Consider the following 11724-nt stretch of genomic DNA (forward strand, 5'->3'; position numbering starts at 1 on the left):
CATAGGAGGAAGGATTTATGCTTGGTCTCGACGAACAGATTTTTAATAGCAGGGAAGCGGAGAAAGCCCAGAAGCAGCGCCGTGTTTGTGGTGTCACCTGGGGCGGCGCGGCATAGAAGTGTGGAAGCTGCTCATGTGATCTCAGACAGCGCAGGAGACACCTGTGTGTGTTTTAACCCAGTAGATGAGGACTCCTACTTCTGAAATCATTGCAAATGCCCAAAAATGTAAGCATTTACCCACTGCTCTTGCAATAGGTTATGAGAACCTTTGAAACGTTACCAATTTAGAAAACCGTATTGAGGAAAAAAGCAAAACAGGTAAAAAAAAAAAAAAAAAAAAAACCAGTTCATGTCAGCCTGCACTCAGCAGTCTGCAGTGAAAGCTGACATTTCAACTTGAGATATCTCTTGTGGGCACTTTCATTTCCTTTTTATCCCCTCATGTTCAAGTTGTTCATATATAAATACACACACACACACACCTCATTCATTATTTGAGGTTTTTGAGACACTCTGATGTAGCTGAGGCTGGTCCTAAACTCCTAATATTCCTGTCTCTATCCTCCAGTGCTTGGGTTACAGACAACACCAAAACAGCCTCAATATCATTGATATTGTAGAGAAAATTCAGGAATGAGAAAAGTACCCTTCTCCAGAAAAACGGTGTCCTAAGCAGAGGAGATGCCACTGAAATGGAAGAGTTAAGGAAAACACCATTTACCTTTCTATCGTGATTGCCATCGAGACCCTGAGCACTGTGTTGAATTTGCCGGTGGATCTTAGAGCGCCTGTGGTGCGGGTATTTTAAGGCCATTGCGAGCGGGCAGAAATGCAGTTATCGAGCAGGCAACAGGAGCCCGTGCCGCTAAACTCTAATATCTTTGCTGTGGACTGAGGTGAATGAGCTCATCTTATACTTTCTGGAACACTAACAAACTGCTTGGAATTCCTGAAAGAAAAGATGCTGCTTAGTATAGTTTCATAGGTTTCATTTCCCGTTACGACCATCACAAGAAATCTTATTTATGAGTGTAATTTACTTGCCATTATATGTTCCTGTGGCATGTTGTTAGAATCTAGCAATTGCTACATTGAGATGTTGTAGGATGTGTAGCAAAAATATCCCGCAGGAGCCGAAAGTCCTTTCCTATCAGTAAGTCAAGCGTCCCCTCCCTCTCGCGCTTCAGGTGTCTCGTTGCTTCGGTCCTTTAGTTACTTCTAAGAACATTTTATTTATATGAATGTAATAAGCCCAGATCGTTCATGGGAATTCTAAAATTTCTAACTTCTATGAATTGTATTTAAGCTAGGCATAGTGGAGACTGCCTTTAATCTCAGCATTGGGAAGGTAGAGCAGGCAGATCTCTGAGTGTAAGGCCAGCCTGATCTACAGAGTGAGTTCCAGGACAGCCAGAACTACACAGAGAAACCACATCTTGAAAAGATGCCCCCCAACCCCCCGAAAAAAAACAATTAAAAAGAAAGAAAAGAAACCCATGAGCAAATATGTATGAAGTGTTTTCATAATATCTAACCCTTGACCTAGAATTTGGAGAATGCTTTCCTATGTCGACCTGCTTATTTTTGAAGTAATCCCTATCCCTTCCTGCCATGATTCACTATTGCTTTCTAAGGGCACTAGAAATTAAAACCAGAACTTTATGCCTTCCTTGTGTTCTATAGGGGACACAGTTGTTGAACTTAGGTAGAAGCCTCGTCTCACAGGCAAAAGACTGAAGAAGTCAAAATGTTCTCCAAGTCCCAAGTCTATGGCATCTTCATCACCTCTGAGAAAGAGTCAGACTGTGTTCATGAGAGCTTGTGCCTGAAGTTTGGCTCTGTTTTTTTTTTTTTTTTCTCCTAGGGAGGAACATGAAGAGGCGTCTGCCATTCGGGTTGGGTTCATCACCTACAACAAAGTTCTGCACTTCTTTAACGTCAAGAGTAATTTGGCTCAACCTCAGATGATGGTGGTGACCGATGTTGCAGAGGTCTTTGTTCCTTTGTTGGATGGGTTCCTTGTCAACTATCAAGAATCTCAATCTGTGATTCACAAGTAAATATCAGGTGTCTTCTAATTAAATGCAAATCAGGCGCATGGTTTAAGTCATGTTGTGTTTCCAGCCAACTACAAATGTTGTTCGGCGTTGTCAATAGCAGGAGGCTTAAGGCATAGGGTATACAATTCTTACGATTTATGTTAGATTTACCCCTTTCTGGTGTAGACCAGTTAAAAAATATTCAGTCTCTTGAGTGAGGTGAGCCAGACCCAGAAAGACAATTATCACCTGTACTCACTCATAAGTGGGTTTTAAACATAAAGCAAAGAAAACGAGCCCACAAATCACAATCCCAGAGAACCTAGACAACAATGAGGACCCTAAGAGAGACATACATAGATCTAATCTACATGGCAAGTAAAAAAAGACAAGATCTCCTGAGTAAATTGGGAGCATGGGGACCATGGGAAAGGGTTGAAGGGGAGGGGAACAGAGAAAAATTTAAAGCTCAATAAAAATCAATAAAAAAAATTCAGTCTCAGCCTTTAAATTCTTTCTCCTTGATGGAGAGGGGATGAAAGAAATACATTTCTTTCGTGTACTGTACATATTAAGATAGAGTGTTATTTAAAGAGTCCTGGGTATTATAAATAAGTATATTTTGAATCAAAAGCATCTACAAAGAATGTAATTTAGTAAATGTTCCATCCAAAGAATAGGTTTTGGTGCCAGACTGTGCTAAAACAGCCTCCCTTAAGGAGTGTCTGCGGCAGGTCGCCTGTTCCCTGTGGGCAACAATTACCCTCACATGCTGTCCTTCAAATAAATGTCATATTTGTTCGGGCTTGAGATATCGGTGATTTATCTTCTGAAGTTTACGACAGATTTGCTGAGCACCTAAAACCCTTTCCCCGTTTGTTTCCCTCAGTTTATTGGACCAGATTCCAGAGATGTTTGCTGACTCTAATGAAAACGAGACAGTCTTTCTTCCTGTCATTCAGGCTGGCATGGAAGCACTCAAGGTGAGCAGTGGCCACCTCTATTTGATCGTAGATGAAGTTTGTCGCAGAGAAATTAGCAAGGAAGACCTTGTGTGCGAAAAGAAATACAGTCTTCGTTAAATCCCTAGGTTCTTAGGGTTTCTAAACGTGCCCCGTTTTCAGGAGGAAATGGTCCAAGCCACAAGCACTTCCTGTGTTTACACCCCAGTGCCGTGAGCATCACAACAGCTGTCTGGTTAGGATTTCAACTTAGCCCCTTTCTTTGGCTTTTAGGTGAACTTTTTGTGATCTGTTTTCAGACTTAGTTCAGGCAAATCAGAGCTATCGAATACGATGAGTAAAATTCCCATCCTGTTGTTTCCTTCCTTGGGGCTCAAACACGCAAAGGTGAGGCCTGGGGATAGTTGGTGTCAGGGAAGTGGCTGATGCTCATGGCTCACTCACTGCCTAAGTGGAGTGAGGTTGTCCTTGTGTCCATTGGGAAGCCTGACCTCAAATGACATTTCATCTTGCTAGGACTGAAGAAGGCAATGTGATCTAGAAGGCCCTGTCCCCACTTGCTGTTTCTTTAGCACAAGAGCTGAACCTGTTGATTTTGACAGCTCATTCCTGAAGCTAGTTTTAAAACTGTGTTATTAAAATTAACTCCACACCAACTTCTCAAATAGAACGACTAATAGTTACAACAAGAGCGATCCAAGTGAACAGAGTTAATGGTGGTACAGGGCTGAGCTTAGGGACTGATCCCACACGAATGGTGCATCTCTTTCTGTAGCCTGACCTAGTACCTGACTCTGGTCTAGGTTTTCTGATGTCTGAGTGTTCAGGTGTGGTATAGGAGCATTTGCTCATGGTGTTGTCAATGTCTTCAGCTGTCAGAATCATGGACCATTTAATATAAAGATAGCAGTAGATTTCATATCCCAAATGATTAGAGTCGCCCCCACTGAAAGCCCTCATTGATCAACAGAAAGCCTTGGGAATTATGATATTCCATATCGCAAAATAACTAAAATCCTGACTGTTCCTTTTCATTTGGAGAAGGTTTGCTATGTTGTCAGTGATGTCCTCCAGTGGGAAGTCCGTTAGTAAATCTCTCTGCACATCATAAGTTGTAAAGGACTCTAAGCATTGCTCTGCTTTAAACCAAGGCTGGAAGTGATGTTTTAAATATGTGCTTACATCTGAGGGGCATGAGGAGTGAGTGGTGACAAGCTATTCTTTGTCTAAAATTTGATGTCAATTGTGACAAATCATTGTCAATAATAATAATAATAATAATAATAATAATAATAATAAACTCTGACGTTGCTTCTGCGGTGCTTGCTGTAGCAGGAAGCCTTCCTTGCCATCCATTCGTGACATTCTGATTCCTGTCATTCATGTCTTTATAGCTTTTGCATTATGTTTTGTTTACAAGTTTATTGTTATATTTTTTACTAATATATTAATCCTTGAAGTTTACAAAAACTGTCTTAGTGTTGCTTATCTTTGCTGTGAGGCAACAGATGACCAAAGCAACTTAGCAAAGAAAGGATTTATTTGGGTTGCATGTCTGTATCACTGTCTATCCTCAAAGGAAGTCAGGGCAAGGACTCCAACAGGGCAGGAACCTGGAGGCAGGAGCTGGAGCAGAAGCCATTGAGAGGCATGGCTTATTGGCTTGCCCTTCATTGCTTGCTCAGCCTGCTTCCTTATAGAACCCAGGACCACCTGCCCAGGGATGGCGCCACCCACAATGGGCTGGGCCCTCCCCCAGCAGTCACTAATTAAGAAAATGTCTGTAGCCTGATCTCTTGGAGGCCTGCTCTCAATTGAGGTTCCCTCTTTTCAGATAACTCTGGGTTGTATCAAGTTGATGTAAACTAGCCAGCACAAAAGTGTTGATGTTTTAAAATGATAAAAAAAAAAAAACCCTACTATCTAAGCATAGCAGTTCAGAAGAACTTCATGAATACAGAGTCAGGTCCCGGGTAGCTGAAAATCAGACTTAAATGTGTATAGTTTGCACAAAAAGCCTCTAAAATTCTCACCTTTAGCCTTCCCTACTGTGACAAAAGCTGACATGTTCAAGAATGTGCAATGGAGAAACAGTGTTGAGGAGGCCTCTTCGTTCTTCATTTGTTCATTCGTTCATTCATTCATTCATTCATTCTTTTTAACCAATAAGAAAAATCATTCAGTGTTTGTGTTTTTCAAGCAATCTAGACTGTCCTGTGCCTAAGTTTTCTGAAGCGTTGCAGGAGAGATTTAATTCTCCATCATGAGAAACAATTCTTCTGGTAGTAAAAGAGGGAGTAGGGAGGCCAGGGGTAACTTGGGAAAGTTCAGGACTGTGGTTTGGTCAGTAGCTCAGGATGGTTGTGTACAGAGGGCAGAGAAGCAATCCCAGCAGTATGGGCAGGGAGCAGAAACAGGCTCCTGACATTGAGATCAGGACCTGTCCCTGGCCCTCAGCTGGCTTTCAGGGGGGGGGGGGGGAGCTGAATTACCTTGCCCAGCCTTGATGCAGGGGGAGGAGCTCAGTCCTGCTTCAGCTTGATGTGCCATGCTTTGTTCATGCCCATGGGAGGCCTGCCACTTTCTGATGGAGATGGAGGAGAAGTGAATGGGAAGGGGGGTAGATGAGAAGTGGTTAGGGTAGGGTGTGGGGGAGGGAGTAGGAGGAGAGGAGGGAGGGAAACCGTGGTTTGTAAAATAACGAAAAATGTTAATTTAAATAAATAAGTTATTTAAAAAGGAAGAAAAGGGGGACATGTTTTACTGTGAAGGCCTTTCAGAACTTTTCTTTCTACCAGACAGATACCAAATAAAAGCTTTATATGTATATATACATGTATAATTATAAATGCTACTAATTATATAATTATTATATACCACTAATATATGCCAATTGTATGTATATGCGCATATGTAATTCATATATGTATAGAATTATTATTACAAAACTTCTTAAAGCAAACAGAACAGATCAAAATTAGAAAAAAAGCCATGTAAATTTGTCCCAAAGGCAAACGGTGGCAGTTTGGGGATGTTGGTGGCAGTCCTGCACATGTTCCTAAAGGCCCTGGAAATACCCGACTAAGGACTTTATGCTTTCCCGTTGTGCTATGTCCACATCGTTTCCCAATCTCAGCCTCTTGTTTCCTCCTATGTAGTAACAGCTGTGTTTCCTTCAGACTCTTACACACGCACGAACCAATTACATGCTGATAGCTGACAAACACATTTATCTAAGTCAAGTAATGTGATACATAAACTTCTGTATAAGAACTGGACTAAAAGGGTACTAGAGCGATGGTCCTGTGGTTAAGAATACTTGCTGCTCTTGCAGAGGACCCAGGTTCAGTTCCCTGCACCCTCATGGTGGCTCACAATTGCCTGTAACTCCAGTGGATTGTATGCCCTCTACTGGCCTCTATGGATACTGTATACACACCATGTGCTGAAATACATGCAGGCAAAACCCTCAAACACAGAAGATAAAAATAAGTAAATCATAAGAACAGAGTTGGGCAAAAAGTTGGACTTGCATGGGTGTCGGTGGTTATTCCTTGGAGCAAGGTTTCTCCTGAACCTGAAGCTTGCCAATTCTGGCTAGTCTTCTCTGTTTCTCCCAGTTGAATGCTGGGATTCCAGGCACCCAACATGCCCACCAGTTTTGTATGTGGAAGCTGGGGATGTGTACTCAGGTCCTCACGCTTGAATGGCGAGCACTTTGTGCTCTGAGCCATTCGCCCAGCCCCAGCTGCTTCATGTTTTTGCAATGCTGAGTTTCTTATTGGGCCCTGAGTAGGGCCTTGTCATTCCTTTAACCAGGCAATTAAGTATGTTTATTATGACTAACCAAACCATCGATGTCTTCTAACTCTTGCGTTCTGTGCTTACTCTGTCATGTATGGTTTGCATGAAGCTGACAGGAGCTAAGTGGTTGTCCTAAAGTCACAGAGCTAACACAATGGCTAAGACTCTAACCCCGTGGGAACTAGGACCTGTGATCTTTGGAGTACAAGTTTCAGCACTTCTGTGACTAGACAACATCCAGAAGGGCGCGGAGAACATTGATAGTGAATTCTCTAGGAACTGGGTGGCTCAGACGAGAAACATTTTACTTTATATTTCTGAGAGCTGATGTGTGACTGAGAAATATTTTTAGTTTGCTCCAATTAACACAGGAGGTCTCCATATGATGTGATTTTCACTTTCCTTTATACAGTAAAAGACAAGATGTGGTCTGGGAAGCAGGAAACAGAAGGGGAGGGTCATTTAAATTTGAGGGAAAATGTGGTGGTGGTGACCATTCAGACACAAATGCAGGGTGTTGCTTTTTGTGGCAGTTTTAATGCTGAAGAACATTTTAAATTAAGCCTTCTGGAAATAAGTAGGCAGTTTTCAAATGCTTTGTTGGCTTACACACACTGTGGAGAGTGCTGGATGCATCCTGTCTCTCCTGCATGCACCCCTTCTTTCTTCCCCATCTCCGGTATCTGTTCTGCTAGCATGTCATATATATGTATGGCTGTCTGTGTATATATGAAACACAGGAGCCAAAAATGAGAGGAAACTTATTGTTTTTCTAAGTCTGGCTTATTTAACTTAATATGATCATCTCCATTTGCATCTATTTCCCAGCAAATAATTTTAGTCCACTTAATAAACTGACTAAAATTCCATGTGTCTAGGTGCTACATGCCCTTTTGTCACCTACTGAGGAACACCTAGACGGATTCCATTACTTGACCGCTGTGAACAGTGCTATCATAAACATGGGTTTGCAGGTCTTACTGTGCTGTGTGGACTCAGGGGGCTTTGTATATATATCTAGAAGTACTGTGTCTTTGTCATTGGGCGAGACAATGTCACACACACAAAAAAAAGAAAGAAACTAACCCTTAGTATTGTTTCCTTGAGAGTGAACCTGTTGGATTAGACAAGTTCTGACCTGATGGGGTCTCTTGAACAAAGGCCATCCTCTTTACGCATTGAACAGCGCAGCAAATAGGAACTTATGTCTTAGTCTTTTGTAGACATTTCATAAGCGAGCATATTGCTTTTTGGCCCTACAGACCCTGAACAGCACACAATACCATAACCGCATGTTACTGATCTATACTCATGTATTGTTTTTTTAAACCCCTTTAGGTTGATTTCAATGCCTCTACATCTTACCCGCCCCCCCCCCCCCACTGTTCTAAGTTAGGGAGTGAATGGGTCACTAGGGAGAAACAGACAACATGTTATATCAGGAAGTTCAAAAGGTAGAAAAATCAGTTACATTGTTTTTTTCCCCAAAGGTCAGTTAATTCTGAGTATACAGTGTATAAGCAGAAGAGTGCCCCATGATAAATAGTCTACAAGTGCATCATTAACTTGGCTCCAGGTTAGGTGAAAGTTTGGTTTGCAGAAGCAACCTACTAACAGTATTGCTCGGAAAGCTCCTTCCCACAGTCTGGTGGTTCTGCAGTTAATGGAGGGCCCTCCACACTGTTTTCCATTCTGATTGGCTGGTGGACTCCCTTCTAGAGACTTGCAAGAGGTCCCTTTTGTCCCCCCCCCCCCCCCCCCGCGCCTCAACTGTAGTTTGTTCTTCGTTTTCATCTTTAACTTCCCGACTGCAGTAAGGTAGGATTTTCGTACATTTCTGATTCTCTTGAAAATAAAAGCACAACAACCAGACATTTTGTGTGTTGCTTTTAGGCAGCAGAGTGCCCTGGGAAGCTTTTCCTCTTCCATTCCTCCTTGCCTACTGCAGAAGCACCGGGAAAACTCAAGAACAGAGACGACAAAAAGCTGGTTAACACAGACAAAGAGAAGGTACCTGGGAGCGGTTACTCTTTGAAGCGTCCGTTGAAGCGTTGTTAAAGGGGGGTCCCAACCTCCATGAGTATTCGGAACTGAAAACTGCTAGGGGGTTTCATATCGCCAGAGAGGCTGCTAGCTGAAACATCTTCTGTGTGTAACCTGTGTCAGTTGAGAATTTTAGAGAAATGGGAGGGAGGGCTTGCACAAAGAAGAAAGTAGAGAGGGAAGGCGGTTGCTCTGTGACCTCACTCTCCTAAGGAAGAGACACCTGTCGTGAAGCCAAGGTCAGATGCTGAAAAGAAGCCTCCACTCAAGTCCAAGACAGTGTGGCAGCCGGGAACAGTCTTTGGTGATGGAAGATGGGTGTGGCTGAGGTGCACGCCCCTCAGTCACTCAGCACCATCCGATTCACAGAGCTGCATCCAGGCCTACAGGCTGAGGATGGGAGCAGGGACAGCTCCATTGGGGTGTTGGAGCAACAGATAACCTGAAAGAAACCAACTATTTCATTTCATTAGCCTAGTCCACTTAACTGGAGGTAGAAATTCCGTATTTTCCCCCATTTAAAATGTCCAATTAAAAAAATTAATAGAAACTTAAATTTTAATAAAAAAAATACTGCATAGCTTTTCATTTCTTCCATCTTTTTCCTCAGATGCTTTTCCAGCCCCAATCAACTGTCTATGAATCTCTGGCCAAGGACTGTGTGGCCAATAGCTGCTCGGTGACTCTCTTCCTCTTCCCCAGTCAGTATGCGGATGTGGCTTCCTTGGGGCTGGTCCCCCTGCTCACAGGAGGAACCCTTTACAAGTACAATGGGTTTCAGGTAAGTGGCCAGCCATCTGTGTGTCCGTGTTTCCTCCTGGCTGAATTTTGAATATTCCCTTAAGATGTACTTTGTCTCTGTCCTTCTCTCCCCCCCCCCCGCCCCATCCCTCTGGTGTGCATGGGGCGCGGGGCATGTGTGTGTCACTGAGAGCTTCTGGTGGTCAGGAAGGACTTTGAGGAATTGATTCTCCTTCCAGCTGGGTCTTCCTTGTTTCTGCATGTGTACTGTGCACTGCCCTAGGCTAGTTTGCCCAGCAAGCTTTCTGGGAGTTCTACTCTGCCTCCTGTATTGCCGTAGGAGTTCTGAGATACAGCTTTGAGCTACCATACCTATTGATTGTTTGTGTTTTTGCATGTGGGTCAGGACCAAACTCAGGTGGTCCTTTAGACTCACACAATAAGTGGTTTTGTTGTTGTTGTTGTTTTGTTTTCTTTTTTGGGTCCTTTGAGACAGGGTTTCTCTGTAGCTTTGGAGCCTGTCTTGGTACTAGCTCTGTAAACCAGGTTGACCTTGAACTCACAGAGATCTGCCTGCTTCTGCCCCAGGAGTGCTAGGATTAAAGGTGTATGTTACCATTGCCCAGCCACTTCAAGTGTTCTTAAGGCTTGAGCCATCTCCCCAGCCCAGTTTCAGTTTGATGGTTTAAGAAAGTTGCATTGTGGACAACTAGCAAAAGTAAATTCGAATGATATAAAACTGTGTGTGTTTGATTGGCCTCCTACTGATTTTAGCTCACACATCACGGTCATACTGCCCCAGAGTTGAATACTAATGTGAACGTTGCAATGGGGGAAAGTATACTTTATATAAGAGACATCTAAGATAATGTTTGAAAATGTAACTGCATGCTTGTTTTAATTTGTTGAACTATGAGGCAGGTTCAGTTTGTCACCCCCTCTCTTACACATTGGACTAAAGTGCCTCCCCTGAATTAGGCAAAGGCATACGCCCCAGTTTAGGACAGGCTTCTCTTGGGGACAGTTGTGCCTCGAAGTCTTACTGTATTTAGGCACAGAGAATGGGTGTGGCCCCAGGAGGACCCAGGGCCAGGCCACTGATGTTCATGCTCCACAGGGCAACTGGTCACAGAGGGCTGTTCTCCTAAGACAAATGCTCATGCTGTCTTAGCTGAGGGGTGGAAAACAGCACCCAGTTATGTATTTGTATGGGAAGTTAAGTAAGAGACTTAGGAAGGCCAAAGACTGAAAATGAAATGCGTTTTTAAAAAAGCTTAAGACCCCTTGAAGACTTCAGGATAAACGTATGTCGTTGCAGGTACTCTAGAACATAAGCCCTTAATAATGGTAAAATCCAGACACTCTTCTGGTACAAGTGCAGGTATTTGAGGCCCGCTGTGACTGTTTCAGGTCACTCTCTAGTGAGGGAATACATTTGCTCAGAAACCTCCATCTTCCGTTCCTTGCTAACGAAGTCCTGGCTGGGGTAGTGCTGGGGTCCCACATGGGTGAGGCTATCTTCATGGGAGTGACTTAGGTGCACTGTGACCAAGGGTCGTGTTGGCAAGAGGCATTGGACTTCACCTTGTTGATTCCATTCCCTTAGTAATGCGCTGGTTCTGTGCAGTGTTTGATAAAAGCGCTTTGGTTGTTTGTCACTACACCAAAGTTTATTATTGATTCCATCGATGTTATTAAAAAAAGAAGTGGTGTCATGATCCCATAGAAGAAAGCTGTCTGCACCGTCAGTAAGTAGGACGTTTTATAATCAGCGTTAGTGTTAATTCGCTTCAGCTTTTGCGTGCATTGTTGAAGACAGAATCATATTAGCATCTCCTTCTCAGCTTTAAAAGTAAAAATTTTAATAGTGTCTTCCATTAAAAAATATTGCCAGGTGAAAATGATGGTCAGGAATAGAGTCGGGCACCAGGTGTGTGTATGCAGTGTCCATAGTTGGGCACCTGGTGTGTGTGTGTGCAGTGTCCATAGTCAGGCACCTGGTGTGTGCAGTGTCCATAGTCGGGCACCTGGTGTGTGTGTGTGTGTGTGTGTGTGTGTGCAGTGTCCATAGTCGGGCACCTGGTGTGTGTACAGTATCCATAGTCGGGCATCTGGTGTGTGTGTGTGTGTGTG

The 11724-nt window shown here is 43.3% G+C and overlaps 1 protein-coding gene across 1 annotated transcript in view; it reads left to right on the forward strand.

Moving 5' to 3' along the window:
• The window catches only part of Sec24d (SEC24 homolog D, COPII coat complex component), an 86602-nt gene that overhangs the window by 61611 nt on the left and 13267 nt on the right, over positions 1-11724 (forward strand). Inside the window, exons 12-15 of the mRNA XM_005357230.3 lie at positions 1867-2058; positions 2931-3024; positions 8701-8817; positions 9461-9631. Of these exons, the coding sequence (XP_005357287.1) occupies positions 1867-2058; positions 2931-3024; positions 8701-8817; positions 9461-9631 (574 nt within the window). The remainder of the gene's footprint in view (positions 1-1866; positions 2059-2930; positions 3025-8700; positions 8818-9460; positions 9632-11724) is intronic.

This window comes from Microtus ochrogaster, chromosome 21 (genome assembly GCF_000317375.1).
Source record: "Microtus ochrogaster isolate Prairie Vole_2 chromosome 21, MicOch1.0, whole genome shotgun sequence".
Classification (NCBI taxonomy): domain Eukaryota; kingdom Metazoa; phylum Chordata; class Mammalia; order Rodentia; family Cricetidae; genus Microtus; species Microtus ochrogaster.